This window comes from Chiloscyllium plagiosum, chromosome 13, assembly GCF_004010195.1.
Source record: "Chiloscyllium plagiosum isolate BGI_BamShark_2017 chromosome 13, ASM401019v2, whole genome shotgun sequence".
Classification (NCBI taxonomy): domain Eukaryota; kingdom Metazoa; phylum Chordata; class Chondrichthyes; order Orectolobiformes; family Hemiscylliidae; genus Chiloscyllium; species Chiloscyllium plagiosum.
This window is the reverse complement of record NC_057722.1, coordinates 59,145,434-59,169,978: the sequence shown is the minus strand read 5'-3', so window position 1 is coordinate 59,169,978 and position 24,545 is coordinate 59,145,434. Positions and strand designations below refer to the sequence as shown.

At 41.8% G+C, this 24,545-nt stretch overlaps 1 protein-coding gene across 1 annotated transcript in view; it reads right to left on the bottom strand.

Moving 5' to 3' along the window:
• Positions 1–24,545, bottom strand: part of LOC122556333 (claudin-16-like) — a 39,020-nt gene that overhangs the window by 5,656 nt on the left and 8,819 nt on the right. The window contains exons 2-3 of the mRNA XM_043702964.1: positions 15,993–16,095; positions 5,593–5,757 (exon numbers count right to left, since the gene is read on the bottom strand). Coding sequence (XP_043558899.1) covers positions 5,593–5,757; positions 15,993–16,095 — 268 coding nt within the window. The remainder of the gene's footprint in view (positions 1–5,592; positions 5,758–15,992; positions 16,096–24,545) is intronic.

Below are 24,545 nucleotides of genomic sequence, written 5' to 3'. Positions count from 1 at the left end.
CTCAGTCAGTGTGGAATTCAGATCAACCCCGAAGCCTTTCTCACTTCCTGAAGTGATGAGGTCAGCAGTAGCTGCTCTTGGTGTTCCTGCTTTAGTTCAGGAACCTTCGCACATCATCAATGGTGTGATCAGTCAAGATCATATTGAGTAATCTACTCCTGCTCCTATTTCTTGTGTTCCTGTGTTCTGTCACAGCAGTGCAGTACTGGATTATTAGTGTCACTGTCATTAGATATTTTATGGTACATCTTCTCTCACAGGTGGATATCTAGAGACTTATGTGAAAATTTATTACTTCATTGAACGTGGGTGTTGTTTGGCGGAGCACTTTGTTGTCCATCCCTGATTGCTCTTGAGCTGAGTGACTGGCTGGGCCATTGCAGAAGACACTCAACAACCCATAGCACTATCTTGGAAAAGAGCCCTGGTCAATATTTATCCCTCAATCAACTTAACAAAAGCAGATTATCCATTTATTATCACATTCCTGATTTGTAAGATCTGATTGCAGCCTTTCCAAAACTCAGGAGAAGTGATGGAGTCGTTGCTTTGTTTGTAGATTCATTATTCGGCGACCTGATGTGGATCTGGGATTAAATCACACTATGGTGGAATCAATCAAATCTGAAACTATGAAACAACTGCTGCGGCATCCTATCTAGTTCACTGTAGAGGCCACAAAAATACAGGGGAAGTCAAGCAGTGAGGATGACACAAGGGGTCTGCAGAGGGATATAAGTAGGCTGTATGAATGGGCAGAAGCTTTGTGTATGGAATATAATAAGACAAAACATAAGTCAAACTTTGGCAAGAAGTGTAGAAGAGCTGAATATTATTTTAATGGTAAAGACTGCAGAATGTTGCAGCACAGAGGGATTTAGAATTATGCATGCACCATAAAAATCTTGTATCAAAGATCAGCAGGTAATAGGGAAAGCTAATTGAATGTTGGCCTTTATTTCAAAGAGAATGGAGGATAGGTATAGGGATGTCTTGTTAAAAATATGCAAGAAACTAATTCGATCACACCTGGAATCCTTGAACAGTCTTGGTTCCCCTTGTCTAATAGAAGATATACTGGCATTGGAGGTACTCCAGAGAAAGTTCATCAAGTTGATCCGAGATATGGAGGTATTGGCTTGTGAAGAGAGTTTGTTAGGTTGAGCTATCATTGGAGTTTAAGGGAATGAGAGAAAACCTATTCAAACATAAGATTCATAGGCCACTTGATTGAATAGATGTGGGAATGTTTTGGAGAGTCTAGGTGCAGAGGGCCTAACCTCAGACAAATAAAAAGGAATTTCTTCTCTTAGCAGGTAGTGAATCTAGACAAATCTTTACTGCAGAGGGCTGTTGAGGCTGACTTATTCAGTTTATTCAGAAGTAGGTGACATACACTTTTAATCAGTAAGGAAATCAAGGGTTACAAGGCAGTAATGTGGAGTTGAGGATTATCAGATCAGGCTCAGCCTCATTGAATGGTGGAGTGCATTCGAAAAGCCGATTGGTCTACTTCTGATCCTACATCTTCTGGTCTTATAGGGAAGGAAATCTGCCGTTTTTACCTGCCCCGGCCTCCCAGCAATGTGCTTGACTCTTGCCTGCACTCCGAAATGAGACAAAAAACATGCAGATGCTGGGTTCCAAAGTAGACAAGCAGGAGGCTGGAAGAACACAGCAAGCCAGGCAGCGTCAGGAGGTGGAGAAGTTGGCAATTTTGGTGTAACCCTTCTTCAGGACTGGGGGTGGGTGTAAGGGGGAGCTGCAGATAAAGTGGGAGGCGGGGGCAGGGTGGTGAGGTGAGGATAGGTGAAGACAGGCAGAGGGTATGACCTGGTTGATCAGTGGGAGGAACAAATCCAGAAGGTGGCTGGGAGGAATGGAAGGCGGGGGAGGGGCTGGGAAGGGACTCAGGAGATGGAAAGGGAGATTATTTGAAATTGGAGAACTCAATGTTAACTCCTCTGGGCAGTTGTGGCAATGGAGGAGGCCAAGGATGGTCATGATGCAAATGGGCGGGAAAGGGAATTAAAATGGCTAGTGACTGGGAGGTCTGGTTGGCCCCTGTGGGCCCAGCTGAGATACACAGTGAATTGTTCCCTAAGTTTACATTTGGTCTCCCCAATGTAGAGAAGACCACATTGGGAGTACCTGGAAAAGAGGCAGGTGAACTTCTGTCTCACTTGGAAGGACTGTTTGGGGCTCTGGATGGATGCGAGGGGAGTGATGTACGGCAGGTTTTTCATCTTTTCTGGTTGCAGGGAAAGGTACCTTAGGTTCAGCGGGGTTGGTGGGGAGAGTGGCACAAACCAAGGACTGTCGAAGGGAACAGTCCTTGCGGAAGACAGAGAGGATTGGGGAGGGGAAGATGTTCTTGGTTGTGGGGTTAGTTGGAGTTGGCGGAAGTGTTTAAGTATGATGCTTTGGATGCGGAGACTGATTGGGTGGTAGATAAGGATCAGGGGAGGCTTTGTTTTTATTGTGTTTGGAGGCGGAGGTGGGGTTTAGAGCAGTGGAACAGGGAATGAAGGTGGTGCAGTGAAGGGCTGTCTGGATGGCAGAGGGAGGAAACACACGTTGTTTGAAATAGATGGACATCTGGGATGCTTGGGAATGTAATGTTTCCTCGTCCAAGCAGATGCAGTGAAGGTGGAGGAATTGGGAGAATTAGATGGAGTTCTTGCAGGACACTGGGTGGGAGGAGGTGTAGTCCAGGTAATTATGGGAGTCTGTGGGTTTATAATAAGTGTCCATCTGGAGACTGTCACCGGAGATGGAAATGGAGAGGTCAAGAAAAGGGAGAGAGGTGTCCGAGATGGACCAAGTGAATTTGAGGGCAGGGTGGAAGTTTTGGGCAAAGTCGATGAACTGTTCCAGTTCAGCCTGGGTGCAGGATGCTGCACTCGATGTAATGGCAGAATAGTTGGTACACAGTGCATGTGTGGGTACTGAAGAGGGATGTTCTATATAGCCAACAGGCGTAGCTGGGGCCCACTGGGCTTTGGAGGAAATGGGAGGAGTTCAAGGAAAGGTATTAAGGGTGAGGACCAGTTCGGTGAGGCAGAGGAGGGTATTGGTGGAGGGAGACTGGATGAGTCCACTAGAGAGAAAGAAGTGGAGAGCCTGGAGGCCATCCTTGTGGAGTATGGATGCGTATAAGGACTGCACGACCAAAGTAATGAAAAAGTGCTGGGGGCTAGGCAACTGAAGCTACTGAAGAGATGGAGGGTGTGGTTGGTGTCATTGATGTAGCTGGGAAGTGCCTGAAATAAGGGGGAGAGGATGGGAGTTGAGGTAGGATGAGATGAGTTCAGTGGGGCAGGAGTATGCTGAGACGATGGGTCATTCGGGATAGTTGGGCTTATGGATCTTTGGGAGCAGGTAGAACTGGACAGTGCGGGACTGGTGGATTATGACAATGACCAAATGTAAACTTAGAGAACGGTTTACCAAGCTTCTCAGCTGGGCCCGCAGTGGCCGACCGGACCTCCCAGTCACCGGCCATTTTAATTCCCATTCCCACTCCCGTTCCAAAATGACCACCCTTGGCCTCCTCCATTGCCACAACGAACGGAACCACAAATTGGAGGAACAACATCTCATCTTCTGCCTGGGCAGCCTACAGCCTGTAGGACTCAGCATTGATTTTTCTAATTTCAAGTAACCTCCATTTTCATCCCCCGATTCCCTTCCCAGCCCCTCCCCCTCCCTTCCACCCTTCCCAGCCACCTACTGGATTCATTCCTCCCATTGACAAACCAAGTCATATCCTCTGCCTGGCTTCACCACCCTGCCCCTGCCACCCTCTTTATCTGCATCTCCCCCTACACCTACCCCCAGTCCTGAAGAAGGGTTACATCTGAAACATCGATTTCCCCACCTCCTGATGCTACCTGGCTTGCTGTGTTCTTTCAGCCTCCTGCCTGTCTACTTTGCACTCTGAAATGGTCTGACAAGCCATTCAGTTCTATCGACCTTCTATACGTCACATCAAAATAATGAAGCTAGGCTGTCTTAAGCACCACAAATGACAGCAGCAAATACAGCCCAGTCAACTCTGTAAATCTCTTCTTACATCTATGGTCTACTGTTAATATTAGGAAGGCAAGTTAAGCAACAAGCTGACATAGTCATACTCATGGAATCATACTTTTCACACAGTGTCTCAGACAATACCATCATCTTCCTTGAGTATATCCTGCCCCATTGGCAGACCTAGCAGATGTGTGGCACAGTGGCATTTAATGAGGAGGGAGTTATTCTGGGAGATCTCAACATTGACTTCCGATCCCATGAAGTCTCATGACACCAGGCGAAACATGGTAATGAGACCTCCTGATTACTATGAACCATGCCCCTTTGGCTGACAAGTCAACCGTACTCCATGTTTAATGACACTTGGATGACCCATTTTGAAAGTGGCCCACTTGATTAATGCAGTATCCACAAACATCCACTCCATCACCAATGCTCAGTAGCAGCAGTGTGTGTCATCTCCAAATCACACTGCAGAAATTCAACAAGGTTCCTTCCATACTATGACCACTACCATCAAGAAGGACAAGGGCAATGGATATATGAGAAATGTTAGGCAATAGTGAGGACTGCAGATGCTGGAGATCAGAGTCTAGATTAGAGTGGTGTTGGAAAAGCACAGCTGGTCAGGCAGCATCCAAGGAGGAAAATTGATGTTTTGGGCAAAAGTCCTTCATCAAGATTCCTGATGAAGGGTTTTTGCCCAAAACATCGATTTTCCTGCTTCCCATATGAGAAATATCCCCCACCAAACCACTCTCCATCTTAATTTGGAAAGAAATTGTCATTCCTTCAGTGCCATTGGGTCAAACTCCTGGCACTGCCTCCCTAAGAGCATTCTGGAGGTATTTATATGAAATAGACTGCAGTTGATCAAGACGGTAGCTCATGACCATCTTCTCAAGGGCAACTAAGGATTGAAAATAAATGCTAGTCTAGCTAGCTCACACGAACAGCCCAATAATAACTAATAAATGTGATCTGATTTTGATGCTTGGATTTTGGTGAGACCACACATGTTAAAGAGTTGTAGTAGGGCTGACATGTGAGATCTAGGTTATGGTTTGAAATCTGGAGGGAAGGATAATAGAGAAAGTGGGGTGGTGGTAGGATTGAGAGGGTTGGGAGACTTGTGAGTGTGGCAAAAATGAAAGCTTTTTAATCCATCACTTCCACCCTTCCTTTAAGGTTTTTTGGGATATCAATGAGACAGACAGAATTGGCAGTTTAGGCCATGCTCACTATTGAAAATTATGAAAAACTTAAAGGAGCCACAAGATACAAGCACACGATTGGAACTCCACAGCAGGCAATGTTCTTTTGGAACTCACACACATGAAAGATTTGACTGGTAGCCCCGTTAGGGGTCATACCCAAGTTTGAGACGCATACTCTCATTGAATTGAATTTTTATATTTTAACCATGCCTACACTTTAAGTATACATTATTGCTTGCACATTCTAAGGCTGAACACCATAGAAATATGAAACTTTTTTGTTTTCCTCGCGTCCTGGAATGTAATTAGGCTCCTGGTCCGTAACAGACCAAACAATTACCTCCTAGCAGCAAGGTAATTCCTGCCATAACACATATCTTCAGTTTAATGGCTGGATTATCCTTGAGGAATTTGGTGCAGTCCAGCCCAAGGATAAGGATGATGAAGGCGAATCCAGCCAAGATATCCGCAGTGATCATCAGAGCCCGCGTCATCACCAACTTCACTGTGAGAAGGAAACAACAGGAATTATAGAAGCAAAGAAACATTCTTAAAAAAGCCTCAACCCCTAATGATGGGTTTAATTGCTCTAACATTTCATGATTAACTATTAATTTTGAGTTAGTTGGAACCGTTTGAAGTTTTCAACTGTAACTTAGAGTTGGGAACTTCTTAAGAGAATTTCAGATGCTGGGTAATTCCTCATCCAAGGTCTCAATTTCCAGAATAGTTCCCAAGGAGTCAGCTATGTTAGGGCGCCACCTTGAGGCTGACATGCAACTCCCATCCTCACTGGTACAATGACAATATTTCTGAGGTAGAGTTTTAAAATCTAAACAAAGGAAAGTATGGAGCTATGGGGTGGGGAGGGGGATGTGCAAATTTACAATTGGATTGGAAAACTACATTAAAAGACCAATGGATAACATTTAAAGAACCAATAAATAATTTTGATGAAATAAACTGAGCAAGTGTTTTGGCTGTGGCTAAATTAAGTAATCAAGAATTTTATTTGATCAAAATAAGAGGCTGATATTTTTGGACTGGGAGCATTTTAGAATTCTGCAAAGTACAACAAAGTGAAAGATTCAGAAAGAGAAAATTGACTATGTGAGTCAACTATGTGAGTCAACTGGGCGGCACAGTGGCACAGTGATTAGCACTGCTGCCTCACAGCACCAGAGACCCGGGTTCAATTCCCGACTCAGGTGACTGACTGTATGGAGTTTGCACATTCTCCCCGTGTCTGTGTGGGTTTCCTCCGGGTGCTCCGGTTTCCTCCCACAGTCCAAAGATGTGCACGTCAGGTGAATTGGCCATGCTAAATTGCCCGTAGTGTTAGGTAAAGGGGTAAATGTACGGGAATGGGTGGGTTATGCTTCGGCGGGTCGGTGTGGACTTGTTGGGCCGAAGGGCCTGTTTCCACACTGTAAGTAATCTGATCTAATCTAGTGTGGAACATGCTGTAAAAGCTTCTGTTGGTGTTTTTAAAAGGAAAAGATTAGCCAAAAGAAATATGGATCCATCACAAGCAGTTAGAAGAATCAAGACCGTTACAGAAACAACGAGAAACTGAAAAAAAAGTGTTTATCTTCAAAGAATAAAATACAAAAATCTGTGAGAAAAAAATTAAAAATTCAGCAACTGGGATAAACAGGAAAGACATTAATTGTTGTTAAAATTGCAGGAGAAATTAATGTAACTGAAAGTAAATAAATCTCCTTGGCCTAATGACTTATATCCCACAATATTCAAAGAGGTGACTGTAGAGGTCGTCAATGCATTGGTGCATCTTCCAAACCTTGACTGATTCTGAAAGATTCCTGCAGATTGGAAGGTGGCAAATGTAATCACCTTTTAAAAAAAGAGAAAGGCAAAAGAGGGAACGGCAGACTTGTTAATATGGCATCAGTTTTAGGGAAAATCCAAAAATCTATAATAAAGATATGATAACAGAATATTTATAAGCACTTAGAAAAACAGAAATCTAAAGTTTGTCTTAAATGTTGAAAGGCTGGAAAGTGTTGAACTTCAAATGGTTTTGGGTGTCTTTGTTTATGAAACACAGTAAATTAACATGAAATGAAGAAGGAAAATAATATGTTGCTCTTTATTACAAGAAAGGTTGCGTTCAGGAGTAATGATGTCTTACTGCAATTATATAGAGCCTTGGTCAGTCTACACTTGGAGCATTGTGTGAAGTTTTGGACTCTTTACCTGAAGAAAGATATACGTGTCTTAGAATGAGTGCAGTGATGTTCATCAATCTAATTCATGCGATGGTAGGATTTTCCTCTGAGGGAATGTTAAATAGACTGGACTTCTGTTTGGAATTTAGAAGAATGAAAGGTGATCACATTGAAACATACAGAATTCTTGCAGTACTCAACAGAGTAAATGTAGGAAGGAATTTTGTCCATGACTGGAAGTCTAAAGCCAGGGAACACAATCTCAGAGTAAGAAGCCGGGTTTAAGATGCTAACACTGCTGCCAGTATGTTTTAAAATGATTCTTCACCTCCAATATCTAACCATCATCTGGTCTCAGAACTGAAAATTACAATTTCTGCTTTTCTGTAACTGATTCAAAAATGGAAGTTTTGAATTAAAAATATTGGTTCTGAAAAATTACATATTGCTGAAAAAAGATGTATTGTTGAAGTACATCTGAACAATTCACGAGAATACCAATTTAAGGGGAAAACAAACACATACATTTTGAGACCAAAGTACCGTCTCTTGTTTCTCTGGGCATTGGGCGTCTATATGCCCATACTTTGCACTTTAAAGTTTTTTGATTTTTATCTGATGATTTGGACATCTCAATTAAAATGAACAAAGTTGGGGAGCTCAGTTCAGGGACTGGAAAGCTGAGAAGGAAGTCCATCATTTTATAGGGACTGCATCCCCTATCCGAAACTATAGAAAGAGATAGTGTATCAAACATGACCTCTCCCTGCCCCAGACATGCATCTGAAATAACTTCAAGAGGCCAGTATCCTGTCACCAAGTCACCTTTCATTTACACATAGAGTCCTTGATACTGACCCAGTTCCCTCACAGCCAGCTCGCAAAGTGAGTAGAATCCCTGACATTCCTGTTTATATCCATCAGCCTGGGCTGCCTGATTGGACCAGATTAACACCCCAAATAGGGAACTTATATTCTATGAGGCCCACCTGGCTGACCTTGTTGTAAACATAACGCATCTCCACACCAGTTCTCCAAAGAACATCACTTTGAATCTCTAGGCCACCAGGTTCCTCCTGTCAGCAGTGAGGAATGAACCTCCCCCCAACTTTGATCTCATTCTCTGTACCTGATTCAGAGCCTGTACATTGCACCAATTGCAGCAGCAGGACAAGACAGTGCTGATGGCAGCAGGGAGTCATGAACTACTCTCATTTGATCATTCTTATACACTTGGAACTTCCAACCTAGACTTGACCAAATATCAACAATATTCATGTAATAAAAATAGAAATTGCTGGAGAAATTTAGCTGGTCTGCCCTCAGAACTAAAGGTCACTGGACTGTAAACATTAATTCTGCTTTCTCTACACAGATGCTGCGAGACCTGCTGAGTTTTTCCAGTAATTTCTGTTTCATTTTGGATTTCCAGCATCCAGCTTACTGTATTGTTTTAATATTCATGTAATGTTGAATCCCCAGAATTAAGCACATGTGTACACCTGCACACACACGTGCAGACACACACGCAGACAAACAATAATACCTCATAGCTTCCTTTACAGGCCAGGAGGCTGTCTGATGCATAAAACCCATATCAGTGCTTTGATGGTGTTACATAAATTAATCTTACTCCCCTGCTTTCATTTTTCAAATTCCCTTTGAAAGTTAGTATTGAATCTACTTCCACTATCTTCTTTTGAGGCAACACATTCCAGATCACTGAGGAAAGACTCAGTAGGTTGTACCAACACAATTTGGAATTTTGAAGATTGTGAGATGATTATATTGAAACATAGAATATTCTGAGAGTGTTTGACAGTTTGGATGCTGAGAAGATATTTCCCTTTATACGGAGTTCTCAAACTAGGGAGCAACACAAAAATAAGGAATCTCTGCTGTGCAATGGAGACAAGGAGAAATTTCTTTTCTTGGAGGCCAGTCAGATTTTGGAATTCTCTTCACTAGACAGTGGAGAAGGCTTGGTCATGAAGTATTTTCAAGACTGAGTTAGACAGATGTTTGATTGGCAAGGTAATCAACAGTAATGAGAGACAGACTGGGAAGTGGAGTTAATACCTCAATGAGATTAGCCATTGCTTTATTGAATGCTGGAGCAAGGCGGATGGGCCAATTGGCCTTCTCCTGCTCCTGGTTCTCATGCACTTCTGTTCTTACATCTTGAATATTCCCGAAATGTTTAGCTCAATTCATGGGAAGCAAAGGTTCCCATTTAGGATGTTCTGGTTACTCTATGGAGCCCTCAGATATGCCTATGGCAAAGCATATTTGTGAGGATGAAATATAATTAATAGGATAATTCACTCGCGTAACCTTTCAGTGTTTTGAATCATCTTGACATGACTTTGTAGGACAACCCACAATGAGTTGGCAAGGTGACCTCTGCTGTGCTGGACATTAGACAGCTTTTGAAAGAAGCTTGTTAGAGGGGAGCTACATCAACGCAGCTTTAGTCTGTATCCAGCAGACCTGGACAACTAGTCAGGTTGTCTTGTACTAAGCACCAAAGGACAAAATGAAACATGGAGAATTAGAACAGTGCTCAAATCCTGCTGTTCAAATTTAATGTTGAGCCATGACACACTGACCGAAGAGGGGTAGCCATGCTAAAAGGCTGCTGATTGATGTGCTGTTTTACATTATGACATCTTGACGACATCTCACCTCAACGGAAACAAGGAATCAATTTGAGTAACTGGACATTTTTGAAATGTAAGCTGATCAGGCTTACTGAGTCAATTCTAGCTCAGGTCTGATTGGCAATGCCCTCACAATGCAAAAAAGTGAGTCATTATTAAACTGAATGATCGATATTGCATGAGTACTGGGCATAAACATCATCTGTTAACATAAGACCATGATATAGGAGCAGAATTAGATCATTCACCCTATTGAATCTGCTCTGTCATTTGATCATGGCTGATATGTTTTTCCTATTTGCCTGCCTTCTCCCCATAACCCTTGATCCCCTTCCTAATCAAGAACCTATTGATCTTTGTCTTAAAAACACACAATAACTTTGCCTCTACAACCTCCTACGGCAATGAATTTCATAGATTAACCATCTTCTGACTGAAGAAATTTCTCATCTCTGTTCTAAAGGGTCATCCCTTCACTCTGAGGATGCGCCCTTGTGTCCTAGTCTGTAATACTTGTGGAAGTATCTTTCCCATGTCCACTCCATCCTCTCTGTAAGTTCAATGAGATCCCCTCCACCCCTATTCTTCTAAATACCATTGAGTACAAACTCAGAGTCCTCAATTGCTCCTCATATAACAAGCCCTTCATTCCCTGGATCATTCTTGTAAACCTCCTCTGGACCCTCTCCAAGGCCAGCACATCCTTCTCGAGATAGGGGGTCCAAATCTGCTCATAATATTCCAAATGCATTCTGGCCTGATCCTTATACAGCCCCAGCAGTACATCTCTGTTTTTGTATTCTATCCTTCCGAATTTAAAGCTAACATTGCATTGGCTTTCCTAACTGCCAACTGAACCTGCATGTTAACTTTAAGAGAATTCTGAATTAGGACTATGAAGTCACTTGGTGCTTCAAATTTCTGAAGTCTTTCCCCATTTAGAAAGTAGTCTATGCCTATATTCTTCCTGCCAAAGTGTATAACCTTATACTTTCCCATATTGTATTTTACTTCTTTGCCTCCTCTCCTAGTCTGTCCAAGACCTTCTGCAGCCTCCCTGCTTCCTCAATTCTATCTGTACTCCACTTATCTTTGTGTCATCTGCAAACTTAGCAATAATGCCCTCAGTTCCTTCATCCAAACTGTTAATGTATAACATGAATAGCTGTCCCCACACTGACCCCTACAGAACAAGTTGCTGGCTGCCATCATGAAAAGGACCCCTTTATCCACCCTCTCTACCTTCTGTCAGTCACTCAAACTGCTATCCAAGCCAATATTCTGTCCCTAACACCATGGGCTGTTATCTTATTTTGCAGCCTCGTGTGTGGCACCTTGTCAATGGCCTTCTGGAGGTCTAAGTATATCATGTCTACTGGCTATGATTTGTCTAACTTGCACATTACCTCCTCAAAGAATTCTAATAGATTTGTCAGACATAACCTTTCCTTTGATGAAGCCATTCTGGCTCAGCCTTATTTTACCAAACACTTCCAAATACTCCACAATAGCATCTTTAACAATGGACCCTAAAATTTTTTCCAACGACTGAGTTCACGCTAACCGGCCAATACTTTCCTGTTTTCTGCTCCCCTTCCTCCTTAAACAAGAATGGTACATTAGTTATTTCCCAGTCGACTGGAACCCTCCCTGACTCCATTAATTCCTGAAAGATCATCAACAATACCTCTACAATCTGCTCAACTATCTCCTTCAGACTCTGGGGTGTAGTCCATCTGGTCCAGGTAATTTATCCACTTTCGGATCTTTCAGTTTCCCCAGCACTTTCACCCGAGTGATGGCCATTACACTCACCTCTGCTCCCTAACTCTCTTGAATGCTGGGATGCTTCTGGTGTTTTCCACCATGAAGACTGTTGCAAAGTACCTGTTCAGTTCCTTAGCCATCTCTTTGTTCCCTATTACTACTTTCCCAGCCTCATTTCCAAGCAGTCCAATGTCCACTCTTGCCTCTCTTTTACTTTCATATCTCTTAAAGAAAAACTCTTGCAATCTTCTTTTACATTACTAAAGCTTGCCCTCTTATTTCACCTTCTTCTCTCTTAATGTTTTTTGCTTTTTTAGTTGTGACTAACTGTGATTGAACTTACTACACATCAATAAAGCACATTACTTTGAACGACTTGCCAGACTGGGTGTGCAAAATCAAGGAAAATCTGAAATTCAGAACGATTGTGGTCCTGAGAGTTTTACAATTTTTTCTCTATGATCAGTCTCAGTTTTCCACATCTCTGTAACCTACTTTAGCCCTCCAGCCCTTCCAGATCTCCGCATCCTCCAACTCTAGCACTTTGAATGTCTTTACTGTTAACTGTTCTATCACTGATGGCTTGTTTTCCCAAACTCTAGAATTTCTGCAAGAAATTACTCTGCCTCTCTTCCTTTAAGATACTCCTTTGAAACTATTCTTTGACGAGTGTAAAGTCAAACCGATCATGTTTATTTTGTCCCTCATGGAAGGTATAAGTTTTCAAATTACCTTTCAGGTCAAAACAGTGAGAATTGGATTTCAAATTTTTCATTCCACAACCTAGTTTCGAAGGCCATAAGGACAGCCTCAGACTGTTAGTCATTGTCTTGTCTGTTAATTCAGTGACATCATTCACATTCTTGGGTTGAAACCCAGTGAATTACAGAAACTGTGAAAGAGGTAAAGCTATCAGAGAGGGAAGTAATCTCTTGGGGCAGTGTAGAGAGAGCTTTCCTCTTTATCTAACCCTGTGTTAAACCTGTCTTTGAAATATTTGATGGAGACATGCAAGGGGAGATTTATCTGGAAGTAACCCTAGCCTGTGCCTGCCCTTGGAGGGTTTGATGGGAACAATATACAAGGAGCTTTACTCTGCATCTAACCCCATGCTGACCGTGTATTGAGAGTGTTTAATAGATTAATTGAGTAGAGAGAGCTTTACTTCCAGTTTAATAGAGTAGTTGAGCTTTAGTCCGTATTTAACCCTGCACTGCCATGTCTGGGAGTGTTTGATGGGCGCAGTGTGAAGTGAGTTTTACTTTCAGTTTAAAAGAATAGAGAGAGCTTTCTGCTGTAAATGACCCCATTCTATTCCTGTCCTGAGAGTGTTAGATAGGGGCAGTGAGGAGGAGCTTTCCACTCAGTTTTAAAGAATAAACCTTCCTTTACTCTGTATCTAATTCCATGCTGTACCAATATTGGGAGTGTTTGATTGGAACAGCGTAGAGGAAGCTTTACTCTGTATCCAACCCTGCGCTGTACCAAGTATTGATGGGGACAGTGTAGAAAGACCTTTACTCGGCACCTGACAGCCCTGGGCATGTTTGATATTCACACACTAAATCCGAATAAAGTTAAAAATCACACAACACCAGGTTATAGTCCAACAGGTTTAATTGGAAGCACACTAGCTTTCGGAGCGACGCTCCTTCATCAGGTGGTAGTGGAGGGCTCAATCCTAACACACAGAATTTATAGCAAAAATTTACAGTGTGATGTAACTGAAATTATACATTGAAAAATTGATTGTCTGTTAAGCCTTTAACATGACAATATGACAATGTGTTCAACATATTGTCTAGCTGTCACTATTGTTAACAGCTAACCCGAGAATGCAACTTATTAAAAAAAGGTTTTGTGATTTACACATGAAAGAAGTGAAACTATCACTGTATTCTAACAGATGAAAGGCTTAACAGACAATCAATTTTTCAATGTATAATTTCAGTTACATCACACTGTAAATTTTTGCTATAAATTCTGTGTGTTAGGATTGAGCCCTCCACTACCACCTGATGAAGGAGCGTCACTCTGAAAGCTAGTGTGCTTCCAATTAAACCTGTTGGACTATAACCTGGTGTTGTGTGACTTTTAACTTTGTACACCCCAGTCCAATACCGGCATCTCCAAATCATAGATCCACATAGGTTGTCTTCGACCAAGTACTGACATCCATCATTTTGACATGGAAAGAAATGAGTTTTGTATGTCATTTTGCTAATCCCTGCTTTATCCAGCTCCCGCAGTGAGCTTCTTCAAGTTAATGCTAATAATTAGAGGCTTAAAATTTTTATGTCACAAGATGACTCTTTCAGAAAACTTAAGCACAATTTATTCAAATCTATTTTCTTACTTTCTGCAGCTTATTGGATATTGGGCAGGTTTATCATTGTGTAAGGGATTTTGAACACTGCAGCAACTTTGCAATGATGTCATGGAGTTTTTTGTCACTGGACATAAATAACCTGAGGGGTGAACAAGACAGAGAGAAAAGAAAAACACATCTCTGCAGGAGTTCCTCAAGACAGTGTCCTCAACCAAATCATCTTCAGGTCTTCATCATGAGGTCAGAATTAGGAATATTCACTGATAGTGCACAATGTTCAGCTCCATCTGCACATCCGCAGTTCGTGTCCATGTATAGGAAGACCTGAACAACATTTAGGCTTGGCTGATAAAGGGTAAGTAACATTCATACCACATTCTTACTGGGTAATTACCAGCCCCAACAATAGAAAAATCTAACTGTCACCCATTAACATTACCATCACCAAATCCAATACGATCAACATCCTGGTGGCTGCCATATATTTAATGTGACTACAAGAGCAGATCTGGGACTAGGGACTTTACTGCAAGTAACTCATGTCATGACTCCCCAATGTCTGTCCACCATCTATGAAGCATAAGTTAGGAGTATGATTTTCTTTGGGCAACACTGGCTAGGCCAGCATTTATTACACATCCCTAATTGCCACTTGAACTGACTTGTTAAGGCTATTTTGAAGGGCAGTTAAGAGTCAATCATATTTCTGTGGTTCTGGAGTCACATGAAGGCCAGACCTGCTGAGGATGGCATTTTCCTTTGCTAAAGGGACTATATGGTCACTATTACACTAACTTTTAATTCCCAACTTTCATTGTTTCAAATTTTCCCATTGGTTATGGTGAGATTTGAACTCATGTCCCTCAAGCATTGGCATGGGTCTCTGGATTACTAGTCCAGTAACAATGCTATTATGCCACCATCTCCACAGCATGGAATATCATCCCAACTCACCCAATTCCTAGATGGGTGCAGCTCCAACAACACTCAAGAAGCTCAACACCATTTGTGATAAAGTAGGCTACTGATGGGCACCCCATCCACTACATCCAGCATTCTTTCCTGATGAACAGTACAGATTACAATCAAGTGGCATTGGATCAAAATCCTGGAACTCAGCTCCTACGGGGAATGTTGATGTACCTATTCCCTGATGGACTGTAGCATCCAAGAAGGTAGCTCACCACTCCCTTTTGAAGGGCAATTATGGATGAATAACAAATGCTGGCCTTACCAGTGATGGCCACATGAAATTAAGGAAGAGAAGAAAACTTGCCTTTGCAGTATTTATGTTGTTGCTGCCTGACTCCAAGATGTTTTTACTTTCATAAAGAATGATGAACACATTTGGACAGATATATGAATGGGGATGATTTAGACGGATATGGACCAAATGGGATGAGTTCAGTTTAGGAAACCTGGTTGGAATGGACGAGTTGGACCATAAGGTCTATTTCCGTACTGTATGACTCCATGTCTCTATAACTCTGATTGCACTGATGGCTGAAAAATAACGAGGGCAACAGTCTTATTTGAAATGTTGTGATCATGTTTAGAGGAGTTTGTGTCACATTCCACATGGTGACCAGGTTCAAGCAGAGTACAGTTTGGAGAATTTATTCCTTCTCCAGTCATGCTCCTTTTCAGTACCAAACCATCTGTGACTGTGGAATCCTCCTTGATAGATGCTGGAAAATCGTATTTGATTGAAATAAATAGAGTACATATGTTAACAGTAACTCAAGCAGAACATATCCATTAAGGTAAAGCACAAAACTAACCAGCAGTTACTCACAGGGAAGGTCGGACAGAATTGAATCGTAGTCATCGCATGTTCGAATCCCATCGACTGTACTTGTGACACATTCCCACCAGAGTCCTCGGCATTTCTGGCTCACCTGAGCAAACAAAAAGCAGAAACTAAGAATAAAAGCTGAACAGTAAATGAATAAAAAATGAACAAACCCATCTGAAGTGTGATAAAGACAGTTAGCAACTGAGGATATGTCATGCCTCCTCTGCAGGAGTTCCTTAAGGTAGTGTCTGAGGCTCAACCAGCTTCAGTTGCTTCAACAATTGCCTTCACAATGGCAGTCTGAGAGGATCATGATGATTGCCCAATGTTCAGTATAATTCACAACCTCTCAGCTATGGAAGAAGCAGTCCAATCCATGTGGAACCCAGATAATGTTCAATCTTGAGCTGAAAAGTAGAAAGCAGTTTTCATGCTGAACTCATGTCATGCAACAACTATCTCCAACATTAGCAAATCCAACCATCTCCCTTTCACATTTAATGTTATTAGCATCACTGAATTCTTGGTGGTTACCATTGACCAGAAGCTGAACTGGACTAGTCATATAAATATTTTCATTGTGACAGCAGGTCAGAGACTAGGATATCGGCAGTGATTAACTTACCTCTTGACTCCACAAACCCTGTCCACTATCTAAAATGCAAAAGTAAAATGTGTATGGAATGCTTTCCACTTTCCTGGATGAATGTCACTCCAATAACACTCAAGAAACTTAACAGCATCTAGGAAAAAACACTTTGCTTGATTGGCGCCCCATCCCAAGCTTAAACGTCTGTCCCCTTCGCAATGTCAAGATCCATTGCAGAAATTCACCAAGACTGCTCAGCACAACCTTCCAAATACATGCTCATGACCATCTAGAAGAACAAAGACAGTGGATACATGGGAACACCAGCACCTGTATGTTCCCCTTCCAGCCACTCTGCATTCTGACTTAGAAATATATTGTCATTCCTTCAGTGTTACTGGGTCAAGCCCTAGAATTCCCTCCCTGACAGTATTCTAGGTATACCTACAGCACATGGACTGCATCAGTTCATTAAGGTAGTTCCCACCATCTTCTCCAGGGCAGCAAACTTTGACCCAGGCAGTAAAGACCACATCTCATGAAATAATATTTTCTTTTTGAAAAGAACAATAATTTGTTTGCAGGTTATAGAATCAATAATGACCAAGTCATTGAGAACTACTCATCCACTTTTCTTTGCACAGTGTCATGGGATGTTTAATGTCCACCTGAAAGGGTAGGCAGGCCATGCTTTGGAAACTCATCCTACAGGCGTCCAATAAGGTGGCACTCACTCAGCACTGATCTGCGAGTGATGCATTAAATTGTTGTGTTCAGTACTGGTCGCCTCATTGTAGGAAAGATGTGGCAGCTTTAGAGAGGGTGCAGAGGAGATCTCCCAGGATTGGAGGGCGTGTCTTATGAAGAAAGTTGAGGGAGCTAGGGCTTTTCTCATTGGTGTGAAGAAAGATGACAGGTGATTTGATGGAGGGGTACAAGCTGTTGAGAGGCAGAGAGTGGACAGCCAGAGACTTATTCCCATGGCAGAAATGTCTATCATGAGGGGTCATAATTTTAAGATAACTGGAGGAAGGTTTAGGGAATATGTCAGAGGTAGGTTCTTTACACAGAGAGTGGTGGGCACATGAAATGCACTGCCAGCAGTGGTGATAGGCTCAGACAAATTTGGGACATTTAAGCGACTCTTGGATAGGCACATGGAAGATAGTGCAATGAACGGTATGTGGGTTAGTTGGATCTTAGAGTAGGATAAAAGGCTGGCACAACATCAAGGGCTGAAGGGCCTGTACTATACTGTATTGTTTTATATTCCATATGCTCTGTCTCTCAAGTGGGGGTTGAAGTCACATCTTTTGATGCTAAGATATAAGAGGACCTTGACTGACACATGGAATGAATTGGTTTGAAAATAATTGTACATTTGTGAGAATTATAGGCATTCCTGGAGAAGAGGTGAAAGATTACATGGGAAAGGGCAAGGATAATCAAATAACTATCTAGGAACCATGAGGTGAATCACATCCTGCCATGTTGAGAATAGATTAAACTTTGAAAAATAAATAAATGTCCATTGGTAAAAGTGACCATGAAGCTGGCAGGTTTCCATAAAATGCCAACTGCTTAATTCTTCTTTATCAAAGGATCTGGTGTCCTGACCTTGTCTAAGCTGATGTGTGATTTCAACTCCACTCTAATGTGACTTTCTTCTAATTGTGTTTTGCTTTAACTGGTTCAATTCCAGCCTCGGGCAACTGTCTGTGTTGTGGAGTTTGCACATTCTGCCTGTGTCTGCGTGGGTTTCTTCCCACAATCCAAACATGTGCAGGTTAGGTGGATTGGCCATGCTAAATTGCCCATAGTGTTCAGGAATGTGTAGGCTTGGTGCATTAGTCAGGGGTAAATGTAGAGTAATAGAGTAGGGGAATGGGTCTGGGTGGGTTACTCTTTGGAGGGTCGGTGTGGACTTGTTGGGCCGAAGGGCCTGTTTCCACACGGTAGGAATTCTAGCAAAACACTCAAGGGTAAGAAGGGATGGGCAATAAATACCAGCCAGACTGGCAACAACTAAGATTGAAAAATAAATGAAGCAAAAAATGACCTAAGGGGTACATTTCCATGCAGAGGGTGATGCATGTATGAAATGAGCTGCCAGAAGAAGTGGTGGAGGGTGATAGAACTCCAACATTTAAAATGCTTCTGTATGGTATATGAATAGGAAGGCAGTTTGGAGGGATATCGGCTAAATGTTTGCAAATGAGACTAGATAAATTTAAGATATGTGGTTGGCATGGACGAGTTGGATCAAAGGGTCTGTTTCCATGCTGTAAAACGCATGACTTTATGCTAAAGAAATACTTTAGTTCATGTCTCAGTCAAAGAGTGAGGGTTAACCTGGCACTAGGTAGACAACCTGGCTCTGAGGCCGAGAAGGTTTTCACCGATTGTTTCCTTGTAAAAGCAAAAGAAAGGGAATGAGAAGGACCTGCTGACAGTGTCCAGTCTGTCTATTCTGTGACTTCAGAACAAACCGACCATAATCTGAAAAAAACAAGTTGTGTGTTTCAGGAAAATGGGTAAATATTTGGTTGGTGATGGTATTTTTCTAATTTACCTTTCAAACCTGGGTAATTTTAGTAATTCTAAGGTTTATTCTCAGTAGTAAGGTTGGCTATTAGTGGTAAAGCTTATTAGAGAGGCTGGGTGAGAATTTTCTAGGCAAAAGTGAGGACTGCAGATGCGAGAAATTTTCTGTTTAGTTCTACTGGGAAATTTCAATCAGGGTCAGTAGAATATAATTTTTTTTGTTTCAACAATCATAAGTACAGAAAAATATAAGAAGCATTAAAAAATATAATCTGTATATCAATTACATATTATAAAGATGGCATACCAGGTGATGTGTGGTGACTGCAGTATGTGTGAGCTCAGGGACATGTGTGATCCAAGGTATATGGATCTGCATTACGTGAATGTGGCTGATGGAACTTCAAGGTGCAATCACTGTGATGTATCAGGGAGGGAGCAAGTTGCCAAGATGCTTTTTTCTAGGAGGGGATTAAGTGGTCTGATTTCATCTCAGTTCAAGGAGGACGTGGCTGTGAGTGCGGTAGGTATGGCAGTCGAGAAGGTAGAAGTGGAGGAGTCTCCGCTTTCGTCATCATCCAACAGGTTCAGGATATTCGTAGCCTGTACTATAAAAGCTGGAATGTCATGAATAGTTTTTCTCCTCTTATCTACAGAAATATATCTTGGCATTAGAATCAGTTCCGAGAAAGTTCACCAAGCTGAACCCGGGTATAGGAAAAATTTCTTATTTTTATTTCTTATCAGTACATTAGTGAGAGGGCAGAAGAACAATGTGTAGAATCAGTCGGGATGGAGCCAAACAAAAAATCAAAGGATAGGGAACATTGGTGGGAGTTGTTTATAGGCCAACAGACAGTAGTGACAATGTAGGATGTGGAATAAATCTGGAAATTTGAGGTGAATGGAACGCTGGTAACACAGAATCATGGTGGACTTCATTCTATACATAGAGTAAATCTAACTGGCACAAAACGATGGAGGATGAATTCCTTGAATGTGTAATGACTATTTTTTAGAACAGTATGTTCAGGAACCAAATAGACAATAGGCTATTTTAGATCTACAATTAGGCACTGAGAAAGGGATAATTAATAATCTAATTGTAATGCAACCTTGAGAAGAGAGTGACCAAATATGACAAAACTTTATATTACATTTTAAGTTTAATCCAAAACTAGAATCTCAAATCTAAACAAACGTAGTCAGGAAAGTAAAAGGGTGTGATAAATTATAAAACTACACTGAAAGACATGATGATAGACAGCCAATGGCTGGCACTTTAAATATTTATACATGATTTATAATAAATTTACATTCCCCTGAGGCACCAAAAAACAACAAGAAAGGTGATCCAACTGTGCCAACTAAGAGAAAATAAAAATTGTATTAGCTTAATGGGGGAACCTTATAAAATGACCAAAGTAGAAGTAATCCTGATAATTGAGTGCATTTTAGAATACAGCAAAGGAGGACTAAGAAACTGATGAAGGAAGAGAAAATAGAATCACTGACTTTCTCTTGAAGCCACAGTATTTATATGGTGACTCCAGTTCAATTTCTGGGCAATGGTAACCCCCGTGATAATAGGGGATTCAGTGATAGCACTGCCATTGAATGTGAATGGGTGATTGTTGGATTCTAACTTGTTGGATATGATTCTCCCCCGGTACTTGCATATATGTTACTTGCCACTTGTCAGATCAAAGCTGATAATGTTCAAGTCTTCCGACTTCGGTATCTGAGGAGTCACAAACATTACTGACCATTGTGCAATTATCAACAAATACCTGCACCTTTGACATTATAATGACTGGAGGATCATTGAAGTCATTCAAGTACAGGATCCTGTGGCAGTTTTGATTTATTCCTATCTTGCACTGAGGGTGTGTCATTAAAATGTCCAAATAAGTTTATTTTTAAAAATGAGGCAGTTGAATAATCATATTTATGCTGAAAATGCCAACTTCCACTGGACTGCCACCAACATATTATTCTTTTCCCTCAACCAAGGGCTCCCCCACTGTAGTTGCCAGGGGCTTCAGCAATGTCTGACCCATTTCCCACACTTCTGCCCTCACCATTTCCCCTCTTTCCCAGAATGATGATAGGGCCCTTATATCCATTCCACTAGTTTCCACATTCAGTGGATCATTCTCCACCATTTGCATAACCTCCAGCAGGTAACCAGCAACAAATACATCTTCTCCTCCCCTCCACTGTTAGCATTCTACAGGGACTGTTCCATTTGTGACACCCTGTTCCTTCTCCATCACTCCTAACATCTCTTCACCCACCCCTCACAGTACCTTGCAATCACAGAAGGAGTGGCACTTACTCATTCATCTTCTTCTTCCTCACAGTTCAGAGCCCCACTTTGCTATAGTCACTGATCACAATGCAGTCTCCTTTACAATGGTGAGACCAAGTGCAGGCTACATGACTGAAATGAGGAACATCTCTGTCTGTAAGAATGACCTCAGACCTTGCAGTTGCTTGTCAGTTCAATAAGCTACCTTGCTGCATGGTCACATTTCAATCTGAGGCCTGCTACATTGTTCCACGGAAGCTGCTTTCAGGTAGCCGAAGAACATTTGATTTTCCATTTAGGTGTTTTACAATCTTCAGGATTCAACATGAGTTCAGCAACTTCAGAGCATGAACATTATCTTGCATTTTGATTACAACCACCACGTTTTGTTGGCCATGCTCTCAGTAGAACAAACCTAATTGCTCTTATTTAAACCTATCATTAACACCTATTTTATTATTGAAAAAGGTTATTTTTTACAAAATTATAAAATTACAATAAAAATAGTATAACAATCTTATAATGTAACAACAATAACAATAAATTAACTACTACTCTACAAAACAAATCAAAGAAAAAATCTACCCATACTACAATTCTATAAATAATTAAACAAAATAACTTAAACTCAATTAAGTTAAATTAAATTACACTACTTAGCGCAACCTCAGTGAAGCTCCCCATCATTGGGAGCATCAGTTGGCATACCCATATTTATTCAGGATTCTTCCTGTCAGGGCACCTGGACTGCCAGACCTAGTCCTCGTGGCTATACAAAGGCCCCAATCAATATAGCCAACAAGTCTGTGACTATATAGTTCAAAAAAGGGCTGCCACATCTTATAAAAAAGTTCCATTTTCTGGTGCACCATACTGGTAAGGACGTCTAGGGGGACAAGTTCCATAGCTAACTTGTGCCATCCTGACAGGCTGGGAGCATTTTCTGAGATCCAGCTCATCAAAATGTCCTTCCTCGCACAATATGTAAAAATATTAAACAGTTTCTTCCCATGCAGATTCGGCAGGCCCAAGTGGAGGGATACTGGATCTAGCTTGACTTGAGTTTCCAAGATCCCTTCCAAAACATTTGCTATAGCACCTCAAAACCTGTAAAGCTTGCGGCACAACCACAAGCAATGGGTGAGAGTACCAAAGCTAATTTTGCATTTGAGGCACGTTGGAGACGTTCCTTTTTAAAATTTTGTAAGCCGCTCTGGGCCAAATAGGCCCTGTGGAGAATCTTCAGTTACACAGTCCATGTTCTATTACAGATCAAAATCTTTCTCACGTTCTCCCAAATGTCCTCCCATACCTCTGACGAGATCGCCACTGCCAATTCTCAAGCCCAGATCCCACAGAGCTGTCCAATGTATCTTGAAGTGCCACCTCCCAGTAAATGGTAGAGGGTACTAATCGAGAGAATACCTGTGGACCCAAGTACTCTCCTCTCCACATCAGATTTATAAGGATTAACCAATAGTGTGGTCTTTTTCTGTATAAAGTCCCTAATCTGAATAACGAAAGAGGTCCCGACTGGACATTTCATATTAATGACTCAACCAATCGAAAAACATCATGACCTCCCCATCGAATATGTCTCCCAGACAGGAGACTCCTCTAGATTCCCATAATCTAAAGGCAGAATCCATCAATCCTGGCATTCCTACTATGGGAGTAAAAAGGGAGACTTTATATAAGTTTCATTTGTTTTGTCATATCATTCTCCATGCTTTGACCATGTTAATGACAATCGGATTTCTACAATGCTCCATGACAGTCCTCATCTTGTCCATAATCAGCATACCAATAAGGGGACATTTTGCCTGAGAGACGTCAATGTCCAGCCATATTGACCTCAGATCTTGACAAGTCTACTCATTCACATAAGGTAATAGGGAACTTATTTGATATCTCTTGAAGTCTGGGAATTCTACCCTCCCGCCAATCCCTTGTGGAAGCTGCAGTTTAGCAAGCTTAATAAGAGGTTGCCTGTGATGCTAGATGAAAGAACCAAGCCAACCATTAAGTCTCTGCAACACTTACGTAGTTAACATCAACAGGAGTACTCATATGGGATATAATAAGCATCTAAGGAGACTAGCAAGCCTGGAATTGGCTTCTGCTGGAACACCCGGACCACGTTCAGTATTCTTCTAATGTTAGGCCTGATCCTCCTTTACAATAGAGGGCAAGACCTTCTCCACCTCAACGCTAGCGTTTTAGACAGAATTTTAAAATCCATGTTTAGCAGTGAGATGGGCACAGCCCTCTGGGACTTTCTCTATCTTGAGAATAAGGGAGATTTTAGCTTCTCTCAGAGAGGACTGAAGGCAGTCCTGACTGTACGAATAATTGTACATGTCCAACATTAGCCTGGCCAGCATATTTATAAACTCCTTATAAAACTTGCTCGTAAATCCATCTGGGTTGGGTGCATTGCCACTTTGGACCTGCATTGCACCTCCTGGACCTCCTGGATTGTCAGAGTGGCATTCAAAAGGGACGCCCGCTCTGAAGTTACCCCTGGAAGGTCCAAGTTATTTAAAAAAGGACTCCATCCTCACCAACCTGTCCTCGCAGCCCTCCAATCGATACAGATCAAAATAAAACTCCCTAAATGCCATGTTAATCTTTTTTGAATCACAAGTGGGAGTACCAGTACCCTCTCTAATGGATGTGATAGATTGGGGGGTGCTTTTCTTCCTGGCTAGATATGCCAGGTATCTACCCAGTTTATCACCATACTTGGTAGCCTTTGTTTCGCAAAGGAAATCTCTTTCTTTGCTGTCTGAGTGAGTGCGGAATTCAGAGAAACCAACGGTTTGTCAAAATATGCAGCTTGGCTGCCTTCAACCAGGCCTCAAGCATACGCTGCTGCTCTCTCTTCTATCATAGAGTCATAGAGTCATAGAGATGTACAGCATGGAAATAGACCCTTCAGTCCAACCCTTCCATGCCGACCAGATATCCCAACCCAATCTAGTCCCACTTGCCAGCACCCGGCCCATATCCCTCCAAACCCTTCCTATTCATATACCCATCCAAATGCCTCTTAAATATTGCAATTGTACCAGCCTCCACCACATCCTCTGGCAGCTCATTCCATACA